We start from the raw sequence: 24,590 nt of genomic DNA, 5'->3' as shown, positions 1-24,590 counted from the left end.
GAGTGCGTCCTCCGCTGCGCAGCAGCAGTCCCGGCCGGCCGCCAGCGCCCGTCGTCGCCCGTGTAAAATCTGTGTACAGTCCCGCAGCCATCGCCGTGGCATCGTCGCGTTCGCGCTTGCGTTCGCGCCCTCGCGTTCGCCGTCTCGCGTCAACCCTTAATGGGACATTTTGTGACATCGCGCACTTTGCCGTTCACCTTCCACACACCATGACGGGCGGATCAAAACGCATCAAGGTACGTACAGCGTCCGGCATGCCGCGGCGGCGAGCACAGTGGCCGCTCTGTTCTCGGCCCGTCCGTTAGCCCGTCCGCTCGCCGCATCCGCCGCCCTCCGCTGCGTACTGACCGAAGAACCTGCAAATCGCCCGGCCATTCGTCTACGGCAACATCGCCGTCCCCCTCGGAGACAACCGCACCGAGACCACGCCGACAGACCACACGCACTCGTGGACAGTCTTTCTCCGGGGGATCAACGGCGACGATCTGTCGGGGTTTGTCAAGCGGGTGGTGTTTAAGCTGCACGAGACGTACCCGAACTCGACCCGGTGTAAGTCCCCGTCCGCGCCCGCTGACGCCAGCCATCGAGGAGCCGCCGTTCGAGGTCACCGAGACCGGATGGGGCGAGTTTGAAATCGCCATCCGCGTGTACTTTGTGTCAGAGGCAGCCGAAAAGAACCTGGTGATCTACCACCACCTCAAGCTGCATCCGTACGGCCCCGACATCGAGAAACAGAAGGAGAGCGGGTCGGTGACAAGCCTCCAGTACGAGGAGTTTGTTTTCAACGAGCCTACAGAGGGCCTATTCGACATCCTCACGCGCAAGCCGGACGCCATGCTGCCCAAGCAGAAGACGTCGCGGGTGCCGTTCAGTAAGTACGCCGCCGGCCGCGCTGACCGCAGCCGTCGCTGCCGAGAACGAGGAGCTGGACCGGCTGGCCGCAGCATACAACGTCGTGCAGGAGCAGATCAAGAAGAGCACGGACCAGCTCAAGCAGCTCGAGGCCGAGCGGGCGTCGCTGCAGTGATGGACAAAACACATGTACTATATACCTAACCAACTTTTACTTGCGGACCTTGAAGCTCTTGAGCGGGTCGGCGGTGCGGCGCTTGCGGCCCTTGGCCGCCGCGCGCGCGCGGCGGATGCGGTTGCCCTGGGCCTTGTGGAGGCCGACGTGGCCCAGGTTCTTGACGAGGCCGGTGCTGCCGCTCTTGGGCATGAGATAGTCAGGCACGTGCTTGAGGTGGTGCTGGACCTTGGCCGCGTGCAGCTCGTTGTCGTGGCGCAGGGCGTCGAGCTCGTCCGGGTTCTCCTCGAAGTGGCGCTTGAGCTTCTCGCTCGAGAGCAGCTCCTGCTTGAGCTCCTTGTAGCGGGCGTCGCGCACGGCCACGGCGGTGACCGCGCGGAACGCGTCCTCGCACCGGTACCGGAACGCGTTGACCTGGCCCATGTCGAACAGGTACGGCTCGAGCGTGCGGTCGGCGCGCTTGAGCTGGTCGCGCTCGATGCGCGCGAGCACCTTCTCGTCGCGCTTGGCGGTCGCGGTCGACGCGACCTTGTGCTTGCCAAACTCGTCGCGCGGGACGACGAACGAGAGCGCCATGCCGGCGTTGCCGGCGCGGGCCGTGCGCCCGACGCGGTGCGTGTACGCGCGCGCCGTCGTGGGCAGGTCGAAGTTGAGCACGCACGAGACGTGCTGGAAGTCGATGCCGCGCGCGACGCCGTACTCGCGCTCGCGCGTGCGCTTGGTGCGCTTGGCCGGCGCGGCGTCCTCGGCGTCCTCGTCGGCCTGCTCGTCGGCCTCGTCCGTGGCGATCACGAGGTTGTAGATGTTCTTGTTGAACTGCTCCATGACGTGCAGCCGCGTGTTGAGCGGCAGGTCCGAGTTGAGCACGCACGAGCGGATGCCGAACTGCTCGAGGAAGAGCTTGAGCCGGTAGGACCGTTCGACGTCGTTGACAAACACGAGCGTCTTGCCCTTGATCAGGCCGAGCTTGAAGATCACGTACGCGAGCAGGAACTTGTCAAACTCGGTCGTGCGCACTGTGTACTGCTTGAGCTGCGCCTCGGCGTCGACCTCGTCCTCCTCGAGCCGCAGGATCGCGGGGTTGCGGCAGAACGCCGTCTTGAGCTGCTCGACCTCGTCCGTGAGCGTGGCGCTCATGAGGAACACCTGCACCGTGCTCGACACCGCCTTGGCGATCTGCGCCATGTCCTCCTCGTACCCGTACGACGTCACCAGGTCCGCCTCGTCGATGACGAGGTGCCGCAGCTCGCGCAGGCCGAGGTTGCCGGCCTTGACGTGCGCCAGCACCCGCGACGGCGTGCCGACGACGATCTCGGGACGCTCGGCCAGCAGCGACTGCTGCACCTGCTCCGACACATTCTGCGCGACGCTGGCCGTGCGCACCACCTTGGAGCAGTACGCCGTCAGCTTGCTGATGAGCTTGACGGCCTGCTCGGCCAGCTCGCGGGTCGGCACGAGCACGATCGCCTTGGTGCTGCGCTCGCCCCCCTTTTCCGCACGCAGGATAGCCTCCACCACCGGGATCACGTACGCCGCGGTCTTGCCAGAGCCGGTCTTGGCGCGCGCGACGATGTCCTTGCCCTCGAGGGCGAGCGGGATCGCGGTGCTCTGCACGAGCGTGGGCCGCTCGAACTGCTGGCGCTTGATCGCCTGGACGAGCCGCGCGTCGAGGCCGAACGAGTCAAAGCCCTTGGTGTCGTCGACGGCTGCGCTGGTCTCGGGCTTCTTGCGCTTGCCTGCCATGTTGCTGTAAGATCTGTCGACGGGCCCGAAAAATTCTGCGCGGTGGGAGTTTCGAGCGCCGGCGCGGTCACCCGGCAGTTGGGTGCGGCGTGGCGGGTGACATTAGGGCCGCGTGTCACCCAGCGGTGCCTGCGTGCCATTGTGGCCCCTGCACGCTGCGTCACCCTGCAGCCCCTGTCCGGCGCTTACCCGGCACCACGTCAGCTCACTCCGCAGTTACCCGGCTCCAAACTCCCATTCCCGGATCTACGCAACAGCATACGCCGACAGCTGGCGCTATCACGGCCGACTCCAGACGAACCAGACTGATCGGTAAGTGCTGTGGCGTCCTGGCTCTGGGCCTGGCGGGCCGTCTAGGCCGTGCCTCAGGCGGTCGTATCCGCATGCTCCTCGCGACTCGCGCCGCGGTGTCTGCGCCGCATGCCCAGAGCCGCGCCGGTCTTCTGCGCCGTTCCTGCGCCTGTTCTGCGCCTTGGCGGCCGCCGCGGGACCCCGTCCTTCTCTTGACGACCGTCACTGACTCCCAGACTCCCAAGATGACAACTCCTCCCCCGGATCCTCTGTCGTACGTGCTCGACAAGCTGTACATCGCGCAGACGCGCGTGACGGACTACGTCAACAAGCAGGCGCACCAGATGTCCGATAACGACTACGTGCGGGCGACGGCCGACTGGATCGCGTCCAAGAAGGACCTGCCGCTGTCCAAGGGCGACGTGCAGCCGTACCTGGACGATCTGCGCCACCTGCAGGACAAAGTCCGCGGCGCCCTCAGCACGGTCAAAGACGCGTCCGTGGGCCGCATGTCGACGGTGATGGCGCCGCCGCCGCCGCCGCCGACGGCCACAGAGCGCGTGACGACGTGGCTGGCCGAGCACAAGCTGCTTGCCGGCCTGATCGTCTTTGGCGCCACCGGTTCGGCTTTTATCGGCGTCCACATGCACCAGCAGAGGGCGCTGGCCAAGCGCCGCCGCCGCCGCGCCCGCAAGACGGCCAACGGCAACCGCACCGAGGTCGTCGGTAAGTAGCGCGCCGGGCGCGCTGACGCAGTGCTCATCACGTACCCCCGCGAGCCGATCAGCAAGATTATCACGAACGAGCTTGAGCGCCGCGGCTACATCGTCTACGTGACGACGCCACCCGGCGAGGAGCATCTCGTTCTCAAAGAGGGCTCGTCCGACATCCGGCCGCTGATTCTGCCCAGCGCGAGCGTAAGTGCGTGGCCGACGGCGCTGACCGCAGTCGCTCGAGATTTCGGGCGTGCTCGACAAGTTCGCCAACCTGGTGGACAAACCGCAGCGGCTGGCGGCCGTGATCGTGTTGCCGGACCTCTACTATCCCACGGGCCCGATCGAGTCCGTCAACGTGGCTGCGTGGTCCGACACGATGTTCACCAAGGTCGTCAACCCGATCGCACTGCTGTCGCAGGGCTTTATTCCGCTCGCACGCAAGCACCAGGCCAAGTTCATCATGCTGACGCCGTCGATCCTGCCGTCGCTGCGCCCGCCGTTCCACGCGCCCGAGTGCGTGGCCACGGCCGCCCTGCAGGCGTTTGCGACGTGTCTGCAGCGCGAGCTGGCGCCGCAGAACATTCCGTTTGTCAACATGCGCCTGGGCTCGTTCAACATCGCGCCGTCCGCACTCTCCGTCAGCCCCAGCGGGCTCGACTCGCCGCTGGCGACGCCCTCGGACTCGACCACGTCGGCATCGTCGTCCATCTCGCATCACTCGCGCTCGTACGCGCCCATGACCATGTCCGGAAAGCTGGCGACATCGGCCATTCGCGCCGACGTCTTTTCGTGGCCGGACCACCTCCGGCTGATCTACGGCAAGGCGTACGCGTCAGTCACCAGGGCTATCTATGGCACCAAGTACGCGTACCAGTCGACGGGTGTGCGCCCGCCGACGGGCTCGCCTCTACGCGAGCTGAACCTCGCCATTCTCGACGTCCTCGTCGCCGACAACTCGGCCTCGCTGTCCAAGACGGTCTTTGTCGGCAAAGGCAGCCGTACTTACTACCTGCTCGGCGGTATCCTGCCCGACCGCACGGTGTCGTGGCTGCTGGGCGCGTCCGCGGCCGGCAGCGCGCCAGCACCGTCGAGCGTTGTCGAGGAGGTTCTGTACGCCCAGCCGGACGTGCCCTCGACGCCGTCCTCGCCGCTTGCCGACGCCACCGACCCGGACCTCCACCCGGACTTGGCCGCGTCCTGGGAGCGCGTCTAGACGTTTCTGCCGCCTGTCGGCTCTCTCCGCTTATGTCTGTCTTCATTGTCGCTGTTTGCTTTTCGTGCTTTTGGTCACTCCTTCGACGCTACGATGTTATGCTTTGATGATGGTGCGCCGGCTCGGGCCCTGCTAGCTGGCCGGTGGCCTGGGCTGCCAGCTGGCCGGCCTGGCCGACGACGAGGCCACGGCGGCCGTCCCGCCTGAGCCGACTTCACACCTTGATGGTTGTCTACACCGACTACACGCTCACTGACTGTCTTTTTGCTTATGCTTGTATGAATCTGTCTGCACCCGCCAGCAGATTGGTGGCCCACAAGACCAAGGACATCTGTTGTTAGATTCGAATTTTGTTACTAGATGGGAATTGAAGACACTTAAATGAGTACTACAAGGTCAAGAAAGTCCCAACGGTACGTAGCACAGCCACAGGTCTTTGTGCAGCCACGCACGCCACACCAGTATTTGCCCGCTATACACTACACACGGCCGCAATCGCGTCGATCGAGTAACAAAGATGACTGCTTTTGATTTGACACACCAAATAATAAATTACAATGTACGGTTACGCTATAAATCTATCATCCAATGAGTTGTAGACGGCCATAACGTAACTGTTTAGTCAAAGAGACCGAATCCCATGTCGTCGTCCGACTCGTCGGCCTCCTCGGCGGCAGCCTCCTCGACGGGGGCGTCCTCGGTGGCAGCGGCGGCAGCGACAGGAGCGGACGAGGCGTACGCGTCGGGGTTGGCGATGCGGTCCTTGATAGCCTCCGAGCCGGGGAAGGTGTACTCGGTGGCAACCGACACAGCAAGAACGTTCTTGTAGTTGTTGATGATCGAGTGCGCAACCGAGGGCAGGGTCGGGTAGCCGACAGCCAGCGAGATGGCGGTGACGGCGGTGACGGCCGACAGCAGCGACTTGATGAGGGTCTCCTCCTCAATGTCGAGAATCTCGGGCGAGAAGATCTGGCCCTGGTCGTAGACCTGGAACACCGACATACCGTAGGTGAAGGGCGAGATGTTGAGCATGTTCAGCAGGGTAGCCTCCGAAGCTCCGACCTTGCCGCCAGCCTGAACGACCTGGACGTCCGAGGTAATCTCAATCATACCACGGGCAATCTTGGTCGGGACACCGAGAGCCTGGAAGAACGAGGTCTTGCCGGGCTCCATGCCGGTGTTACCGGCCGGAATCCAGACGTCCTTGGGGGCGACGGCACCAGCACGAGCGGGAGCAGCGACCTTGTTCGAGACAATGACCTCACGGATGTCCTTGAGGTCGCTGTTGGTGAAAACAAAGCCAACGTTGCCACGAACGTAGGGGAGGAGACGCTCGAAGTCGGGGAACTCCGAGAGGAAGCCACGGATGGCACGGCGAACCATGGTGTTCTTGCCCATGAGAATCACGCCCTGACCACGGAGGGACTTGCGGATCTCGTGCATCTGCTGCGAGGACACATTGTCGACGCCGACAATGAAGATGCTCTTGTAGTCCTCAAGCAGCGTGCGGAGCTTGGTAAAGTATTCGGTCTTCTTCTCGCGAGTGCCTCCCATGTCGACTCTTTTAAAGGAAGAAAGGATGTTTAAAGGCGCTGGGGGTCAGGAACTGCTCAGAGCATGGGCGCATGAAGATACACCGGGACGACGTCGCCCGTCCGGGCTCTCATGAGCGTCTGCTTACCTCAAAAAACGGTGACAACGTAAGGTAACCTGTGTCGGTTGTTGTTGGATAGTCAGAAATTAATGCTGCTAATTTGTTTTAACGATCCCACCCGCCGCGGCGTGTGTTGCGCCTGCGCGCAGGCGGGCAGCAGGAACAAAAAGACAGTCACTCTTAGCGGAGCTTAGCCGCACGTACCCTCTGTCCAAGCGTTCCCAAACCCTATATTCAGCATAAAGCTCCAACCAAATTTACTGTGCCCCAAATGTCACTAGTGCAGTTCTCAGTGCCACAACCGCCCGCGGCTGGGACATGGAAGGATTGAGAAGACTATGGAAGTTGTGAGAACTACGCGGCGGTTCTGGCGCCCTGAACAAGCCACAGTACATATCTAATTGTGGCGCATATTATCGTTTATTGCACTGTTTTGGCCCAGCAGCGCCCTGAGCTTGAAGCGAATAGGAAAGAAAAAATTATCATAGCCAAAATATATAGTAAACCGTCTTCACCAGCCATCACTTATAGACATAGCCTGGTTTTACCCAAGATCAAGACTCGCTCTCTTGATTAATTTACGATCGTTCAGGGATCACATAGACGACGCACAGGATGGTTAAGGAAACTGCTCTGTATGACATTCTGGGTAAGTAGCGATAGTGCTATCAAACACGCCCACCAGAGGCTCGGGCGGACGGCAGGCTCTCACAGAACGCGCGAAAGACGACTGAGAACGTGGCTCGGCCGCCGACGCGTTGCTGGCGAGGAGACGACGTGGTGGGCGTCGGCAGCGGGTGGTGGTCTTTGCGCGTTCTCGGATCCTCCAAAGCGGCTGGCTGTGATCCTGCAAGCGACAGCTCAGCGAACAAGTGCTAACGGCGACCAGGAGTCCCGCCCACTGCGGATGACGCCCAGATCAAGAAGGCCTACAGGTAGGTCATGTGCGAAGCTGCACGCGCCAGCATGCCATGCGGCGTGCAGTTGACGGCAGAAATCAAACAGTGCTGACCAGACTAGAGTCAATGCTCTGAAGTACCACCCCGATAAGAACCAGCACAGCCCCGAGGCTGCCGAGAAGTTCAAGGATGTTTCGCATGCGTAAGTGGAGCGTCGGCTGCCCGCGTGGCGGCGGTCTTGGAGTAAGCAGCACTGACACGATGAAGGTACGAGATTCTGTCGGACTCGCAGAAGCGTGAGATCTATGACCGCTACGGCGAGGAGGGTCTCCAGGGCGGCGGCGACATGGGCGGCATGAACGGCGCCTCGGCCGAGGCTCTGTTCTCGCAGTTCTTTGGCGGCGGCGGTGGTGGCTTTGGCGGCATGTTCGGTGCTGGCGGCCGGCCGAGTGGTCCGCGCCGCAGCCGCGACATTGTGCACTCGCTGCGCGTCAGACTCGAGGACCTGTACAAGGGCAAGATTTCGAAGCTGGCGCTCACGCGGTCGAAGACGTGCGACAAGTGCGAGGGCAAGGGCGGCAAGGATGGCGCTGTCAAGAGATGCACGACGTGCAACGGCACCGGCTCGGTGACGTACCAGCGCGGCATGGGCCACATCATCCAGCAGTTCCAGAGCGCTTGCCGGGACTGCAAGGGCGAGGGCGAGATCATCAAGGACAAGGACCGTTGCAAGCAGTGCATGGGCAAGAAGACGATCAACGAGAAGAAGGTGCTGGAGGTGCACATCGACAAGGGAATGGCCAACGGCCAGAAGATCACATTCAAGGAGCAGGGCGACGAGGGCCCAGACATTCTCCCCGGCGACGTGATCTTTGTGATCGACGAGCAGCCGCACGAGCGGTTCACGCGCAAGCGCGACGACCTGTACTACCACGCCAAGGTGGACCTCCTGACGGCGCTGGCCGGCGGCTCGATCGCTATCCAGCACCTGGACAACGAGTGGCTCAAGGTGGACATCATCCCCGGCGAGGTGATCGCGCCCGGCACGCTCAAGGTGATCGAGGGCCGCGGCATGCCGTCGTACCGCCACCACAACCACGGCGACCTCTACGTCGAGTTCGAGGTCGAGTTCCCGGCCAAGGACTTCACGACTCCGGAAAAGCTGGCGCTGCTGGAGACGATCCTGCCGGCGCGGCCCGCGCTGGGCCTGCCGGCGGACGCCATGGTGGACGACGTGGTGCTGTCGGACGTCGACCCGTCGCACCAGCGCGCGGCCGGCGCCATGGACGAGGACGAGGACGAGGACGAGCCGGGCACCGAGCGCGCACAGTGCACGACCCAGTAAGCGTCGGGCCGAGCTACACATTCGAGTCATTTTGCCCGACGCCCTGCATGCCCAGGCGGCGCTGCCGTCTGGACCCTGTCATCTACGGTGGGCCGTCTGCGGATCTGTTTTATATCAACTTTTTGACTTAGGTGGTGCATTGGGACTAGATATTGAAAAACCTGTTTATATTTCAAATTTGATGTAATCGAAGTCCGCGCACAGCCTGTTGACGGATCTTATTTGAAGGAAAATTCTGCTTTGATCCTGCTTGTAAATCTAATTCGTTAATGGATATTGTCAAAACAGCTGCGCGCGCGGCGCGGGTCATGTGTAGCAAAGGGCGCCGTGCCATGCAAAAGCCGAGCGGGGCAGAGCCCGAGATGCAAAGGGGGGGCCGCGCGACGGCCTACTTGATCTTGCGCAGCCGCCGGTCGGCGCGCGCGAGCTTCGAGTCGGATTGGTCGACGTCCTCATTGAGCATGCGCAGCATCTCGTTCTGGATCTCGAGCTCCTCGTTGATGTCGACGCCGATCTGCTTCTGGCGGGCGAGGATCTTGCTGAACTCGAGCAGCGTGTCCTCCTGGTCCTGCATTTTGCGCATCTGCAGGTCCATCAGCCCGTGGTTGTCGAGCGGCCGGGTCTCGGCGGTCTCGCGGAGTGGGCCGAGGACGCGCTTGGCCGAGGAGGCCATGGAGCCAACGATGCCGGAGGGCCCGCCCAAGAGCGCCGCCCGCGCGCCGTCGTCGTCGTCGTCGTCGCCGGCAGCGCCGCGCGCCGGCCGCTTGTGGGCGATCGCGTTGAGCAGGCTCTCGAGGCCGTCGCGCTCCTTCTTGACGATGTTGAGCATGTCGGTGCGCCGGCGCAGCTCGCCCTCGCCGACAAAGTCGGCCGTGTCCTTGAGCCCGCGCTGGAGAAGCACGATCTTGCTCGCGCACTGGACCAGGCAGCGCTTGGCCTCGGCGGACGCGGAGCGCGACTCGAGCACGCCCGTGCCCGGCATGGTCGCGCCCGAGCCCGCGTACTGGTCGCGGTCCGAGATGTGCTTGCGCGCCTGGTGGAGCTCGGTCTTGACCTCGTGCAGCGTGTTGAGCCACTGCACCGGGTCCGAGATGGTCTTGGCGTCGGACTGGGGCCCGCGGCCGGTCTGCGCCGTGCTGGCGGCCAGCAGCGAGCTGCTCTGGCCGGTGGACGACAGGCCCACAAAGTCCTTCCAGGCAGCCGTCAGCCGCCAGCGCGAGTCGGGGCTGCTGTTGATTTCCTTGAGGAACCGCTCGAGCTCGACCCGGCGCTGCTCCGTGAACTCGGCGTCGTTCACGCCGGACGAGAAGTACTTCTTGGGCGGGATCTTGAACGGCACGGCTTCGCCGACGTCGGCCTCGAGGTCGTCGACGAGCTTGCGGAAGTCCGAGTACCGCTTCAGCACGGTGAACGACCGCAGCGGCAGCCGGGCCTGGACATGGTAGACCGTGTGCGGCTTCGGGTACGGGTTGGTCGAGGCCGCCGTGATGGAGACGTCGAGTCCGGACGCCATCGTGGATGAGAGCGTGGATCCGTCGCGGGCCGTGGAGTACGCGGGCCCGCTGGCGTTGCCGGGGCAACTATCGCGGGTCACCGGTAACGGGTAACGGGAGGGTAAGTCACGTGACCCACGCGCCCGAGCGCGCCGGCCTCATCGTCCGCCCGCGCCCACGTCGACCGCAATGGCCCTGGCAATTGGTGTGAGAGCGGTGCGGCCGCGGGCCGCGTGGGCCGCGGCCGCGGCTACCGCTGCGCGAGCTATGGCGCCGCGCGCGCGGATCGCGCGCTGGCCGGCCCCGCTGCGCCCGCGGATGCCGGCTGCGACGCGGCGAGAAAACATTCTCGCGAGCGGCCGGGCGGCGGCCGCCGCGGCCGCCGCGGGCGTGCGGGGGCTGGCGACTGGCAGTGACGGCCCCGACGGTCTTGGCGGCGGTGCAGGCGCGCTTGGGGCCGCCGACAGCGACGACTACGAGCTCACGATCGAAGACGAGATCGACGCGGAAGAAAGCGCCCTCGCCGGCCTGGACGACGCCGCCGGCGTCGACGTGCTCGCCGAGCGCAAGCGCACGGCCGTCGGCAGCGGCCAGGAGTATCCGACGGTGCTGCGCGAGGTCAAGGAGAACATGGCGCGGTACGCGGACTGCGTCGTGGTCACCCGCGTCGGCGGCTTTTACGAGCTCTACTTCGACCAGGCCGAGGAGTACGGCCCGCTGCTGAACCTCCGCGTCGGCCGCAAGCACACGGCTATGGGCGACGTGGCCATGGCCGGCTTCCCCACGGCCCAGCTCGAGCGGTACCTGCGGATCCTGGTCCAGGACCTGAACAAGCACGTGGCCATCAGCGAGGAATTCCGCCGCGACCGCATGAACAAGCGCACCGGCAACCTCTTTGACCGGCAGGTGGTGCGCGTGGTCACGCCGGGCACGCTCATCGACGAGCGGTTCCTGGACCCGCTCGAGAGCAACTTCCTGCTGGCGCTGAGCGTGAACGGCGAGCGGCTGGACGGCCGCAACGTGGCCGCCGGCGACATCCCGGTCGGGCTCGCCTGGCTGGACCTCTCCACCGGCGACTTCTACACCCAGGACAGCTCCGTGGCCAAGGTGCAGGGCGACCTGGCGCGGATCAGCCCGCGGGAGGTGCTGCTCGACCAGTCGCTGGCGGCGGCGGTCGGCGCCAACGCCGACGTCGACTGCGTCCAGGAGCTCTTCCGGCAGATCGAGCAGACCAAGTACACGGTCTCGTACGAGCAGTTCCCGCCGAGCATCACGACCCACGCGGTCTCGCCGAAGCCGACGGCGCTGCAGATCTTTGGCATCTTCAACGCGACGTGGAAAAAGCACTTTGTGCGCGCGCTCACGGTCAAGGACGTGGCCCCGTTCTCGACCGACGAGGTCGACGCGTGCGCGGCCGTGCTGCACTACGTCAGCAGCAAGCTGTGCCGGTCGGCCGTGCAGCTGCAGGTGCCGGCGCAGCGGCGGACGGCCGAGAGCATGGTGATCGACATGAACTCGTTCCGGTCGCTGGAGATCAAGCGGTCGCTGCGCGACCACACGGTCGCCGGCAGCCTGCTGCACACGATCCGCCGGACGGTGACCAAGTCGGGCGCGCGGCTGCTGACGGACTGGGTGTCGGCGCCGCTGACGGACGTGGCGGCCATCAACGCGCGCCAGGACATCGTGGCGCTGTTTGTGGCCGAGCGGGGCCTGCGGCAGGACGTCGTGGACCTGCTGGCGAGCGCCGGCGACTCGCAGCGCGTGCTGCAGCGGTTCGCGCTGTCGCGGGGCGAGGCCGAGGACATGCTGGCGCTGGCGCGGACGATCGAGGCCACGCGCCGGCTGACCGAGCGACTGGCGACGTTCTGCCGGGCGGCACGGGCAGCCGGCGACGCGCCGGCGGGCGTGGCCGAGCTCGAGCGGCTGCTGGGCGAGGTCACCGACCAGACGCGCGTGCACGCCAAGATCACGCGCACGCTCGACGAGGACGTGCTGGTGCGCCGGGCGTACGAGGAGGACTGCGCGCACGCGGACGAGGTCGCTCGCGACCGCGAGATCGCCGAGGACGGCCTTGTCCGGCGGCGCACGCTGCCGACCAAGAAGTCGCTGCGGCTCGGCGCGCCCATCGAGCTGCCGGTGATGGCCCGGGGCGCGTCCGCCAAGCTGCGCACGCTGCACCGGCAGCTGGCGGCGGCCGAGGCCGAGCGCACGGGTCTCGAGAAGACGCTGGTGGCCGAGTACGGAGGTGAGTGCTGGCGCGACTGTGCTGACCCAGACGTCGAGCTGCGGTGGATGCCCGGCCTCGGGCACGTCCTGCACGTGTCCGGACGCAGCGCGCAGACGCTGGCGCGTGTGCGCCAGGACCCGCGGCTGCGCCAGGCGCGCGCCACCAAGACCTCCGCGGCCGTGATCTGCACGGACTGGACCGAGCTCGGCGCGCGGATCGACGGCACCCGGCTGGCCATCAAGGAGGAGGAGTCGCGGCTGTTTGCCAAGCTCAAGCTGTACGTGCTCAAGGGCCTGGCCGGGCTGCGGGCAAACGCGCGCGTGCTGGACCGCGTGGACGTGCTGGCGTCGTTTGCGGTCCTGGCGGACGAGCTCAAGCTGGTCCGGCCGGGCGTGAACCGCGGGACCGAGCACCGGATCGTGGGCGGCCGGCACCTGGTCGTCGAGCGCGGACTGCTGGCCGCCGGCCGCAACTTCACGCCCAACGACTGCGACGTCGGCGGCGACCGCACGCTGTGGATCATTACGGGGCCCAACATGGGCGGCAAGAGCACGTTTCTGCGGCAGAACGCGCTGATCAGCATTCTGGCGCAGGTGGGGTCGTACGTGCCGGCGCGAGAGGCCGACATTGGCATTGTCGACCAGATCTTCTCGCGGGTGGGCTCGGCGGACAACCTGTTCCGGAACCAGTCTACGTTCATGGTGGAGATGCTGGAGACGGCGTTCATCGTGCGCCACGCGACGCCACGGTCGTTTGTGATCATGGACGAGATCGGGCGCGGAACGGCGCCGCTGGAGGGCGTGGCCATCGCGTACGCGGTGCTCGAGTTTCTGCACGCGCTGGCGTGCCGGACGCTGTTTGCGACGCACTTCCAGGAGCTGGCGCACATGACGGACGGGTTTGGCCGGGTCGGGCTGTACTGCACGGATGTGGCTGAGGGGGGCGCTGTGGACGCGGTGGTGGAGGTCACGGGGGCGAGGCGGGGCACGGACGCGGCCGCGGACGCGGCCGCGGACGCGGTCACCGGGGCGGACGGGCTCACGGACGCGGTCACCGGGGCGGACGGGCTCACGGACGCGGTCACCCGGGCGGACGCGGTCACGGACCTCGCGGACCCGGTCCGCAGTCCGGACGGCTTCTACTTCGAGCACCGCGTCCGCCCCGGCGTCTGCGCGCACTCGCACGGCATCCGCATCGCCCAGATGGCCGGCCTGCCCGCGGACCTCGTCGGGCGCGCGTCGCATGTGCAGGCGCGGCTCGCCGCCGCCAGCCAGCGGCTGCCGCTGGACCTGCTGGGGCCGTAGTGCGCTGGCGGTCACGTGACTGTGACCGGCCGGGCGGACGTCGAGCGCACCGCCGGGCGCACGGAGCCCCGCAGACATCGCGAGGCTGCGAATTGCGAGTTGCTAGAGCTTCCGCACACGAGCTCAGAATAAATGAGCCAGAAGAGAATCCTGTCGGTGCAGTCGCACGTCGTCCACGGCTACGTGGGCAACCGTGTGGCCGCGTTCCCGCTGCAGCTGCTCGAGTGGGACGTCGACGTCGTCAACACGGTCGTGTTCTCGAACCACACGGGCTACCGGCAGTGGGAGGGCACCCGCACGTCGGCCCAGCAGATCCTGGACCTGTATGCCGGGCTCGAGAAGAACACGCTGACCGACTACGACGTCGTGCTGACGGGCTACATCCCGGACGCCGCGTCCGTGCGGGCCATGGGCACCATCGTCAAGAAGCTGCGGTTCGAGAACCCGCGGCTGGTGTGGGTCCTTGACCCGGTCCTGGGCGACGAGAACAAGCTGTACGTGTCGGCGGACGTCGTGCCAGCCTACCGCGACGTGCTGCTGCCGATGGCGACCGTGATCACGCCGAACCAGTTCGAGGCCGAGATGCTGACCGAGACCAAGATCACGGCGCTGGACCAGATCCCGGACGTGCTGCAGAAGCTGCACCAGCGCTACAAGGTCAAGCACGTCGTGATCTCGTCCGTGGTCTTTGAGGCCGGCGCGACCGAGTTTGTGTGCGTGGGCTCGTCGGCGCGGTCCGACGGCACGCCGCGGCCGTTTTACCTGCGCCTGCCGTTCATCGACCAGTACTTTACCGGCACGGGCGACCTGTTTGCGGCGCTGCTGGCCGACCGCTTCCACCGGTACACGAACGGCAACACGGTCGAGCTGGCCGACAGCACGCCGGCGAGCGAGCTGCCGCTGGTGAGCGCTGTGCGGGACGTGTCGACGATCGTGCAGAGCGTGCTGCGCCGCACGCACCAGCACGTGATCGACACCCAGGACCGCCCGGTGCCGGCAGCGCTGCTGTCGTCGTACGGCATGGACGCGGCCAAGGCGAAGCGGATCCGCGACATGAAGTACGGCGAGCTGCAGCTGATCTCGAGCCAGGACGCCATCCGGAACCCGGTCGTGACCGTGGAGGCCGAGTATGAGTTCTAGGCCCGTGCACGGCTGCATGCAGCCGACGGGTCGGCTGGCGCGGGTCGGCGGGCTGGCTGGCGGGTCGACGGGTCGCCGGGCGGGTTGACGGCGACGGGTCGCGTGCGTGGCGTGTGTGGCACAGCAGGGCGGCGCGCGGCGGTGCGTGCGGCGGTGGCGGCGGTGCGTGGCACCACCCCGGTGCGCGGCTATCGACGGCTATCAGCCCGTCTACGCCCCGCCCGCCCGCTCCCGCGCCGCACTCTGCGGCACCACAGTTCTCATAGGTAGATGTTGCTTACTACATACAATACAGGGGATATAATAAATCGCCGGCGTAGCCGGCTCTGTAAACAGATCCTCCGCCTTTTATTCTCGTCAACGAGCGAGCAGCAAGACCAAAACGCCAAACCGTTGTAATAGTACATCGAAGAGAAATAACCAAACCTGACCTGACCAAGAATCGTAAGCGCTGGCGTGCTGTACCAAAAAGCGAGCCAAGGAGCGAAGAGAATAAGCAAAGTATCAAAAATACAAAACTATAAATGGTACATGAGATTTGCCGTGGCCGGAGCCTGTGTGGCGGCTAAAACGCCGAGTGAATTTTCTTGTGCCGGCGCAGGTTGGACACGACCGAGAAGTGCCGGCCGCAGCCCTTGTAGTCGCACTGGAACGGCTTCTCGCCGGTGTGCGAGTACATGTGGGTTTGCAGGCTGGACGGCCGTGTGAAGCGCTTGGAGCAGACCGCGCAGCGGTGCTTTTTCTGGGCAGTGGCCGAGACCTTGGAGTTGAAGGTGGTCATCATCGCGGCCGGGCCGACGTCCGAGATCGAGAGGCTGGTGCGGTTCGAAACCGAGGCCGCGACCGGCGGCGACGACGTCCGGAAGTTGTCGGCCGAGGTCGACGACGACAGCGACGAATTGGACGACGTCGACGACGTCGCTGAGAGCGACGACGACGACGACAGGCCCGGTTGTCCGTCGGGCACAGGCCCGAGGTCAAGCGGCAGCTGCGTGGCCGCGGGGTCGACCATGGGCAGCATCTGGCTGTCCAGGAGCGAGACCGACGACGGCAGCATGCCGGCAGCAAACGCGTCGTCCCGCAGGCCGAGCGCGGCCATGGACGCCGAGTCTTGCCACGACATGGTGTTGCGGCGCTTGCGGCGGAGGTGCAGCGGCACCGAGCCGTCCGAGTTGAGCGTGTCGCGCATGGAGATGACGGGCTGCGACATGCGGCGGGCCTGGTCTGCGGCCGAGGCCGCGGCCGAGGCTGATGCTGTTGGGCCGAGCGACACCGCGAAGATGTCCTGCATGTCAACGCCGGCGCCGGGCCCGCCTGCGGGCCCGGCGAGTGCGCCGAGGCCGGCCAGCGACGTGGCCGTGGCGGCCGAGACGGCGGCGGTGGAAGCCGCCATGGACGTCGGCGCGAGCGGCGCGGCCATGGCGAGCGGGTCGAGCGGATCCAGGCCGTCGAGACCGTCGAGGCCAAGGCCGGAGGCGCCGTCCAGCGGCGCGAGGGGGTCCAGCGCGTCCAGCGCGGACGGCGCCACGCCGACCGAGGGCGCGCCAGACGGGCCCGAGAACGAGCCCGGGACCGAGGGCGGCAGCGACGGCGGGTTGGCCGTCGGGTCCGCCGCGAATAGCGCAGCCGGGTCGATCGAGGGCGCGCCTGAGGCCGGGCCGTCGAGCAGGCCCGGCACGTGGATGTTGGCCGGCAGCGACACGCGCCGGCCGGCCATGACGTTGCTCGAGTGGGTGAGCTCGGTCGGCAGGAACGCGCCGTCTGTGTACGACATGCGGCGCAGCGCCGCGTTCGCAGCGGCCGCGGACGGGTTGTCGAGCGCCGGAGACGGCGCGTTCGAGAACAGCATGGCCAGGTCGGGCTGGCTCATCTGCTGGCCGGTGCGCAGGCGGGCTGCGAGCGAGGGCGGGGGCGCCAGCGGCGCGCGCGGGGCCTCGTCGAGCACGGCGAGGCCGGCGGGCGCAAAGTAGCGGTCGGGACGCGCCGGAACGTAGGCCGGCGGGGGGGCCGGGGCCGAGGGCGACTGCGACTGGCGTTCGGACGACGCCGAAAGCGGCGGCGAGATGGCCGGGCCGGGCCGCGAGAAGCCGAAAATAGGCGCGGGCTTGAGCGGGGCGGAGAGTCCGGCGCCGGAGGGTGTATGCGCAGGCGAGAGCAGCGGGCTCGGCTGCTGCGGCGAGAACGGGTTGTGGAAGAAGATGGACGCTGCGGGAGATGCCAGGTACAGTGGCGGGTCAAGTGCTGGCGGCGCCATTATAACTGAGTGCCTAACAACTGCGGCCGTCTTGAATGGCACTCGTGGCGGCGGCCGGCCGTGCCCGCGGGCAATCAAACAATGCCGTCGGGCTTGTATGCGTGGGCCTGTTTCGGAGCCCTTGTGCGACTTGTGCGAGGCGGTGGCGCCTACTTGGGACGGGCAATGTACTGGTAACGGACGACAACCCACACGCGGGTTCGGGGTAACAACGAGGCTTCCGTGGCGTGGAGGGAACAACGAGCTATATAAGCACCGAAGGAGGAATTAAGGAAGTTGGAAATGTCGCGGAACACACCATGCTGGCATGTACGCACCGGCTCTGGCGTATCTCCCAGACCGCCGGCACGGCCATGGCGGTAGTGTTTGCTGCGGCCGCTGAGACAAAACGAAAGCTAGAATTAAGGTTTGTTCCAGCGCGCTAGGCGCTAGCGGGCGGGGGAGCAGATGCGGACTACGGCGGTACTCGAGTACGGTCGAGGCGCGGTGGTACGGCCGCGGCGGGCGGCTGACGCAAGAGTGATAAGGTGTGTGGCTGGTGAACGCGCGCACGCCTGCGGGCGACGGCCGGCAGTGGCTGCATAAGGCATGCCATGACGAGCGGTAGGGGATGGGGCGCCCAATAGGGCTAGGGCACCGGCAAGCCACACGCTAGCGACACGTTCCCCCGGGGAGGCCGTATCGGGCTAGGGTGTTACCGATGAGGACGCCTGGCCCGTGCATGTGACTGGGCCGGTGGGCGCTGCCGGCGCCGGCGCCGGCACCGTGGCGGCCGCGGACGGCCTGTCCGTCCGGCGCGCGTCCGGCGCTGGCGCGGCCGTCACAGGTGCCCGGGCGGGGCCGCGCGGGGCCGCCCGCAACGGGCGCCCGCTGGCGAGTCGGGCGGCTCGGCTGGGAGGACCGCATCGAGCACGCCCAATTGGGCGTGGCCGGTGCGCGTGGCTGCGCGGCGGTGCGTGCCATTGGCTGTGGCGCGACCGTACCCGCCCGTACCCACTGTGCGGCACGGTACCCCCGCCGCAGCGGCTGCCAAATAAGCTTCGCCGATGCTGCGGCGCGACGTTCTCTATCTATTACGTAAAGCGCGCATCGGCGCCGCAGCGCTGGACCGTCCGCGACCACACACGCACGCTGCTGCGCTAGCCTAGCGCCGCCCGCTTGGGCAGGCGCACGCAGTCTGCAGGCCGATTGCAGAAACGTGCAGCAACGTGCAGTAGCGCCTCGGCCATAGAAGAAGATGACATGTCCGTTCGTGGACCGCGTGTGATGTACCTGTGTGGTCGCGCCGCGGCCGCTTGGCCGCGCGCTCGCTAGCGCACCGGGCCGGCGCGCACCGGTGGGCGCGCGCGCTGACGTGGACTGACGTATCTATTCTGTGGCAGCTGCGGTCCAGGCGCCGGGCATGTCTGTGCCTGGCCGCTGCAGCGCCGCCGCGGTGGGCGCGGCTAGGCCGCGATGTCCCCCCGCGCAGCCAGCCCGCTCGGATCGCGCCTAGTGCACCGGACCCAGCCGCGACGGCGGGAACACGACGTGCGTCACCCGCCCGACCACCAAGCCCTCGCTCACCGGCCCGTAGTGGTTGCTGTCGATGCTGTGTACATTGTCGCCCTCCACCCAGATGTGTCCCTCCGGCACCCGCTGCAGCGTGCCGCGGCCGCGGCTGCGTACCACGTCGCCGCCCACCGCCACCACCCGCTTGACCACCTCGGTCTCCGGGTCGCGCGGCGACCGCAGCACAACAATGTCGTCGCGCGCTGCACGCGCCGCGTCGCTCCGCCGCCACTTCCACACGGCCACCACATCTCGCACGAGCTCGTTCGAGTCTGGGTTGAGCGTAGGCCTGCTGTCAGCCGTGCTTGCGGTCCACTCACGTCATGGACTGCCCGTCCACCACCGACAGCGACACGACGTGCTGCGACGTCCACACCGCCACTGGCAGCCACGACAGCCCGATCGCCACGTCCCGGGCGACCGCGTGCACCGTGTGCCGGTGCTGTCTGTATGCCCTGCTCGCCCGCCGAAGCGATTCCATCGGGTGTTGACTGAAGTCCGAGGTTGCGTGAGGCGTGTCAAATTTGCGCCGCTAGCCTGCACCTCGCTTGTTTGCTCCGCACCGGCCTCGCCCATCGGCCCAGCCGGCTCAGTACCGCCCGCGCGCCCCATCGGGCGCGGCCACGCGCTGGTGGGCGGTCTGAGGGTGGGCAAGCTTGATGCGATGAGCTGCGCGAGTCGCGTGGGCTAGTCTGCGACGGTAGGGCCGTGCCTTGCTCGGCCACGACGGCACATGCCGCTCTGCGGCGCTCTGCGGGATGCTGCCGCGGTGGGATCTGCGCCGGATGGCACCGGACGCGCGGATATGGCGCCTCTGCAGTCGCCAGGGGGGTCCTGCGGGACGCCGCAACCGCATGCGCGGCGCCGATTTCCAGCGACAGCCGTGGCGCGGATGGAGCTGCCGGCGGCTGCTGGCGGCTGCTGGCAGCGCCGCAGCCGCATCGGAGCAGCGGCCGAGGCGGCGGCCGAGACGGCGGCCAAGGCCACTGCTCGCTCCTGGTGAGCGATTCGTGGGGTGCGTGGTCAACCGACAGGCACTTTTACGCACGATTGTACCGGCCCCGCGTCTGCGCGTGCCGCACGGCGGTCGCAAGGCGGCGGCAGCCGGGCCGCCGCTGCCGCCGCCGCTGCCGCCGCCAAGGCCGCTGCCGTAGTCGCCGCCGGGAACCGGTTCCGGGCGCCGCAGCGAGCTGGCCGAGTTGCCGCCGAGCATGAGCGGGTCTCCGAGCTGGCCGTTGGTCGGCCGGCGTATCTCTCTGAGGGAAGGTACCACGCGGATTACGCAAGGACGTGGTCTGGGTCGCTCTTGCTAGCACGGCCCGATGCTACGCAATCCTGCGCGACTGGCACGCAGCGGCCGCAGCTGCTCACGGCCGCCGTGATCTCAACCGGCAGACCGGACGACAGGCACGCGCCCGGCTCAACAAGGACCGACCCCTCGTATGATCTCAGCACCCGGTCATGAGGCCGTCAGCGGGCCGGTCGTGGTCTCGCGGCCGCGGCAATAACTCCCCAGCCGGCACGCTGCATGAGCACCGAGTATTGGCGGCTCGGCTGCTGCTGCACGTATCTATGTCACTCGTGGTAGCGGTGGCCCGGCCGGCAGCGGCAGCAAGGCTGCAGCGGCCCAGAGACCAGCTAGGGCTTGCCGGGGGCACGTCTAGTGCGCTTGCGGATATGGCAGAGCACGACAAAGCTCGCGCCGGGGTCTAGCTGCAGTCTGCCGCCGCCGGCGGAAGACTACCGCCGCCGGCGGGAGACTACCGCAGGCGCCGGAGAATACACGCGGCACCGAGATCCGGCAACGGCCAAGAAAGTCCATCGCGCTACGCCGGCCGAGCTAGGGCGACTCGAGCCGTGGCCGCGCGGCGCAGGCTCAGCGGGGCCGGCGCCTTGACAGAGTCCGGCGGAGGCAAATCCGCGAAACACACCGCCGTGACCGGCCGGGTTACCAAGCTCAGTCTGGACTCTGGCCGTCACACTGCGCCCGGGCTTACTCGAGACGGCTAATCACATTGTGACCCGCATCGCGACTGCATATGCAGCTCTGCTACACGGGGCTCAGGCGCCAATGGAGAGCCGTCGCCGGCTGTGACACCGAGCTAGACGTCATGCATGTTGCACTACAGCCAATTGGGCTATGGCGGCGCGGCGTCGACGCTACTCTGTTTGAGCGCCTGCCAGACGTTAAGGCTGCCAAATGTGCCATCTTTGTGCTGCCGCTAGGCGCGGGCCCGCTGCGTGCACAACTGCGACAAGGTTTAGGTGGAAAGTTTGCGCCCGATCGTGGTTCGTTCGTTGGGCGGCCGCGCCCGAACAAAGCGCTGGTGGGCGAGCGCGACGGCGGGCGCTCAGCGGCTGCCCGCTGGCGCCCTCAGCGCCGCGTCCGGCGAGGTTCTGCGGCCTTCCACGGCGCGGCGGGAGCCCCCCACGCACAGACCTTAGCAGACATGTTACCCGGCGCGCCGCGTCGCACCAGTGACGCAGAGCACGGCCGTTGAATCCGCGCAGTTTCGCCTGCGGACTTTGTGCCGAATCCCAGTCCTAGGCGCCGTCAACATGACCCAACAAAGTTCGCAGATTGATGCTTATTTCCACATGGCCGCCGGCGCGACGCCAGCGCGGTCGCCTGTGGCTGGCGGGTTACAGCGTACCGGTTGTACCTGGCGCGATGACGTCGGGCGCGCTAGCGCGCGACGGAACGGGCCGTGTAATTACGTTGGGTGGGCATCGGATAAGTTTGGTGGGCGGTGCCGTGGCATGTCATGGCTGTTTCAGCGGAGCTGCCGGGGCTTGGCGCCGGCAGCGCCCGCCGCCCGCGCAGCCGGACGCAGCGGAGAATTTGGCGCGGGCGTGGACTGCGGCTGCGCGCTGGTGAGCAGACGCGCGCGACGGGTTCGGAGCCCTGCAAGCGGGTCGCCGCGGCCCGCATATATCGCCGGGTCGCGGGTCAATCGGGCCCGACGTCGCGTGTTGGCCGGGTCGGGCTAGCGCGTGGGCCGACCCATCGCGTCGTGATCCGGCACACCACCGCCGGCCCGCACGATCTCGACGCCGCAGCTCTTGTGGGTCGCACGCTGGCCGGCTCGCGCGCGGCGAGTCGGTCGCTGCGGGGGCGCCGCTGCAGCTGGCCGTGAGTCATTTACCCGGGCGAACCACGCCGACTGTACTTCTGGCGAGACCGTCGAAGTGGCGGCCTTCCGACAATCGGCCAGCATCGATCTGCCACGCCCCGGAGGGCACGCCGGCGGGGCGCGCTCTGCGGCTATATGCGGCTATATGGCGAGCACAGCTCCGTTGCTACCCGACCAAATGCATTCTCTAATTACCCGGCCGCGCCGCCGGCCACCGCGGCACGCGGAAACCCGACGCCGGCATGAACTGCTTCAGGTCCTCTGGCGGCTCGGTCGACGTCAGCACGGCCTTGAGCACGGCCTCGACACGGCCCATCTCGGTCGCCACCGCGGCCGCGTACGACCCGTCCGCGGCCGGGCCCGTCTGTGGGTCGGCGTCCAGCGCCAGCAGCGCCTTCTTGAGCACGTAGCAGTCAAGCAGCATCTGCTCGGCACCGACCTCGGTCACCGGCCGGCACTTGGCCACGTTGCGCAGGTACGTGCCCGCCACGCGGGCGGCCACCTGCCGCGTGAGCGCGTCGTACGACGCGGCCGAGCCGTCGCGCGCCGAAAGGTGCCGGCGCATGTCGCCGCCCACAACGCGCTCGAGAACGGTCGCGAGCTCGGTGACGTACGCGCTTTGGTCGCCGACAGCCTCGAGGCGGCCCCAGCTGCGGTTGAGCATGTCGCGCCAGGCGTGCTTCGCGTCTGTGTCGACCACGCGGCGGACAAGCGTCTCGAGGCCGGTGTCGCGCACGCGTGCAAACGTCAACTGCTCACGCGCCAGCGTCACGTCTTCGCCGGCGCCGCTGGCACGCAGCCGCTCGGCCAGCTGTCCAGCCGTCACGCGACAGTACTCGGCCGTGTTGACGGCCAGGCAGACGCGGCGGGTGGCGGCCTCGTCCGGCGGCTCGTCGCCGGCCTGCAGCGCCGGCCGCAGCACGCGCTCGGCGTATTCACCCAGCCACCGCGCGAACGTGCGCGCCAGGCCGGCGAGCGCGTCTGTGCCCTGTGCGATCTTGGTCGCCCGCGCCAGCGTGCGCCGGTAAAACAGAAAGAGCTCGGTGGAAGAGCCCAGGACGGTCTCGTCGTCCTCGTCGCTGGCCGCCAGCGCGCCCAGCCCCTGCGCCTGCACGGCCTGGTTGCTGTACTGGGCCACCAGCGCCGACAGCTTCTTGTCCTGCGAGTCCACCCACAGGCCCAGGTACGGCTCGAACGCAGCCGAGACCGCGCGGCCAAAGACGGCGTGGTCGTCGTCGCCGCCGAACGTGCGCTCGAGGTACTGCTCGAACTCGAGCGTTTCCTCGAGCGCGCCCAGCAGCAGGTCCACGTCGAGCGCGGGCGCAGAGCCGCCGGCCTGCGCCGCCAGCAGCTGCCGGTAGTCGTCGCGGGTGGTCTCGCAAAATGCACGGCAGACCTGCTCGGCCACGCGCCAGTCCGCCGGAAACAGCTCGGCCATCTGGCCGCCGTCGGTACGCAGCAGCCGCTTGAGGTACGCGTACCGCCGCGAGACGTTGTCGAGCAGGCCGGCCTCCTCCGAGCCCCGGAAGATGCCCTTGTACTCGCGCAAGGCACGGTTGCAGTACCACGTCACGAGCCGGCCACGGTACTGGCCGCCGAGAGCGTCCATGACGCCGCAGCCGGCGCGCAGGGTGGCTGGCGCGGGCGCGTCCGGCCGGCCGCTGAGCGCGACCTCGAAGTCCTCGAGCACCTGCTCGCCGAGCGTCCGCTGCAGCTCGGCGACCTGCCGCGAAAGTTCCACGACCTGTTGGACCGACCGGTACGCCTTGAAATGCTCCATGAGCTCGCCGATGGCGCCCAGCAGCTGCGCAGCCTCACCGTACTCGCGCATGCGGCCCAGCAGCGCCAGCTGCTCGCGTGCGCCGGCCAGCATCTGCATGCGTTTGACCATCGTCATCGACTGGGTCAGGTTGCGTTTGGTGTCGTCCAGCAGCCGGATCTGGCCCGTCATCTTGGTGATGGTGTCCTCGGCGGCAGACGCCCGTGACTGAACCAGGGTGAGCTGCTCGAACAGCGACGACAGCTCGGTCTGGGCCTGGGCCACGCGCTCGATGCTGGGCTGCGCGGACGCCTGCGACTGCACGAGCCCGGCAAGCGACCGCTCGACCGAGACGACGTATGCGTCGAGCATCTGGCGGACGGCAACAACCTCCTGCGGCGACGTAACCCGGCGGTCCGCGAACGCCGCCTGGAGCGCGCCGACCGCGTCGATTTCCTCGGACATTGTTGTGCGGTGCGTGGAGCGACGACGGCGGTGTGTGCGGCCCCGGGACCCTAACCCGACTTCACGGTGCGGCGCGAGCCGCACGAGCCGCACGCGCCGCACGCGTGCCGCGCGCGACGTAGGCGGCCGAGAGCGGTGTGCGTCAGCTGGGGGGTCAGCGCCGCGGAGCAAAGACGGCTGCCGGCGGGCCAGGGCCATTGCGGCCGGATTGCGCCGGCAGCGGCGGTCGCCGCGCAGCCCGCTAGCCGGCGACCACCGCAGCGCCAGCGGCCAAGGCCGTCCAGGACTGCAGCAGCCGGCAACCAGCGCCAACACCAACCTCCGGACGCGTCGCCGCGCCCCGGCCGGCACTGTCGCTGGCGCTGTCGCCGGCGC

The 24,590-nt window shown here is 67.3% G+C and overlaps 11 protein-coding genes across 11 annotated transcripts; 5 read left to right on the top strand and 6 right to left on the bottom strand.

Moving 5' to 3' along the window:
• Window positions 1-106: 106 nt before the first annotated feature.
• On the top strand, window positions 107-1,074 carry V1510DRAFT_410975 (yeats family-domain-containing protein). The gene is made up of 4 exons (XM_066932814.1): window positions 107-236; window positions 354-549; window positions 581-871; window positions 903-1,074. The coding sequence occupies exons 1-4, from the start codon at window positions 210-212 to the stop codon at window positions 1,025-1,027; spliced, it is 639 nt and encodes a 212-aa protein (XP_066791251.1). The 5' UTR covers window positions 107-209; the 3' UTR covers window positions 1,028-1,074.
• On the bottom strand, window positions 1,026-2,785 carry V1510DRAFT_410974 (P-loop containing nucleoside triphosphate hydrolase protein). The gene has a single exon (XM_066932813.1). It carries the CDS (start codon window positions 2,768-2,770, stop codon window positions 1,064-1,066), a length of 1,707 nt encoding a protein of 568 aa, XP_066791250.1. The 5' UTR covers window positions 2,771-2,785; the 3' UTR covers window positions 1,026-1,063.
• Window positions 2,786-3,306: 521 nt separating this feature from the next.
• On the top strand, window positions 3,307-4,990 carry V1510DRAFT_424857 (uncharacterized protein; the record flags this gene model as incomplete). Its single annotated transcript, XM_066935113.1, has 3 exons — window positions 3,307-3,787; window positions 3,818-3,978; window positions 4,010-4,990. 3 exons carry the CDS (start codon window positions 3,307-3,309, stop codon window positions 4,988-4,990), a joined length of 1,623 nt encoding a protein of 540 aa, XP_066791249.1.
• Window positions 4,991-5,460: 470 nt separating this feature from the next.
• Window positions 5,461-6,774, bottom strand: V1510DRAFT_373107 (60S ribosomal protein uL10). The gene is made up of 2 exons (XM_066931508.1): window positions 6,672-6,774; window positions 5,461-6,582 (listed from the first exon to the last, which is right to left on the bottom strand). The coding sequence occupies exon 2, from the start codon at window positions 6,542-6,544 to the stop codon at window positions 5,609-5,611; it is 936 nt and encodes a 311-aa protein (XP_066791248.1). The 5' UTR covers window positions 6,545-6,582; window positions 6,672-6,774; the 3' UTR covers window positions 5,461-5,608.
• A 297-nt stretch (window positions 6,775-7,071) lies between these two features.
• V1510DRAFT_410967 (uncharacterized protein) lies at window positions 7,072-9,175 on the top strand. The gene is made up of 4 exons (XM_066932812.1): window positions 7,072-7,293; window positions 7,534-7,579; window positions 7,665-7,745; window positions 7,811-9,175. The coding sequence occupies exons 1-4, from the start codon at window positions 7,260-7,262 to the stop codon at window positions 8,886-8,888; spliced, it is 1,239 nt and encodes a 412-aa protein (XP_066791247.1). The 5' UTR covers window positions 7,072-7,259; the 3' UTR covers window positions 8,889-9,175.
• Window positions 9,176-9,276: 101 nt separating this feature from the next.
• V1510DRAFT_424854 (uncharacterized protein) lies at window positions 9,277-10,401 on the bottom strand (the record flags this gene model as incomplete). Its single annotated transcript, XM_066935112.1, has 1 exon — window positions 9,277-10,401. The coding sequence occupies one exon, from the start codon at window positions 10,399-10,401 to the stop codon at window positions 9,277-9,279; it is 1,125 nt and encodes a 374-aa protein (XP_066791246.1).
• Window positions 10,402-10,570: 169 nt separating this feature from the next.
• Window positions 10,571-13,912, top strand: V1510DRAFT_401082 (DNA mismatch repair protein MutS; the record flags this gene model as incomplete). The annotated part of the gene is made up of 3 exons (XM_066932003.1): window positions 10,571-10,586; window positions 10,827-12,626; window positions 12,657-13,912. The coding sequence occupies 3 exons, from the start codon at window positions 10,571-10,573 to the stop codon at window positions 13,910-13,912; spliced, it is 3,072 nt and encodes a 1,023-aa protein (XP_066791245.1).
• A 132-nt stretch (window positions 13,913-14,044) lies between these two features.
• On the top strand, window positions 14,045-15,052 carry V1510DRAFT_360205 (Ribokinase-like protein; the record flags this gene model as incomplete). The annotated part of the gene is made up of 1 exon (XM_066931007.1): window positions 14,045-15,052. The coding sequence occupies one exon, from the start codon at window positions 14,045-14,047 to the stop codon at window positions 15,050-15,052; it is 1,008 nt and encodes a 335-aa protein (XP_066791244.1).
• Window positions 15,053-15,309: 257 nt separating this feature from the next.
• On the bottom strand, window positions 15,310-16,598 carry V1510DRAFT_410961 (uncharacterized protein). The gene has a single exon (XM_066932811.1). It carries the CDS (start codon window positions 16,470-16,472, stop codon window positions 15,618-15,620), a length of 855 nt encoding a protein of 284 aa, XP_066791243.1. The 5' UTR covers window positions 16,473-16,598; the 3' UTR covers window positions 15,310-15,617.
• Window positions 16,599-18,797: 2,199 nt separating this feature from the next.
• V1510DRAFT_360057 (peptidase S24/S26A/S26B/S26C) lies at window positions 18,798-19,338 on the bottom strand (the record flags this gene model as incomplete). Its single annotated transcript, XM_066931000.1, has 2 exons — window positions 18,798-19,146; window positions 19,178-19,338. The coding sequence occupies 2 exons, from the start codon at window positions 19,336-19,338 to the stop codon at window positions 18,798-18,800; spliced, it is 510 nt and encodes a 169-aa protein (XP_066791242.1).
• A 2,791-nt stretch (window positions 19,339-22,129) lies between these two features.
• On the bottom strand, window positions 22,130-24,223 carry V1510DRAFT_410951 (Vps53-like protein). Its single transcript, XM_066932810.1, has one exon. The coding sequence runs from the start codon at window positions 24,213-24,215 to the stop codon at window positions 22,179-22,181; it is 2,037 nt and encodes a 678-aa protein (XP_066791241.1). The 5' UTR covers window positions 24,216-24,223; the 3' UTR covers window positions 22,130-22,178.
• Between the last annotated feature and the right edge of the window lie 367 nt (window positions 24,224-24,590).

This window comes from Dipodascopsis tothii (genome assembly GCF_038497935.1).
Source record: "Dipodascopsis tothii strain CBS 759.85 unplaced genomic scaffold V1510scaffold_3, whole genome shotgun sequence".
In the NCBI taxonomy this organism is placed as follows: Eukaryota; Fungi; Ascomycota; class Lipomycetes; order Lipomycetales; family Lipomycetaceae; genus Neoaidaea; species Neoaidaea tothii.
Note: the sequence above shows the minus strand (reverse complement) of the source record. Positions and strands in the feature narration are given on the sequence as shown.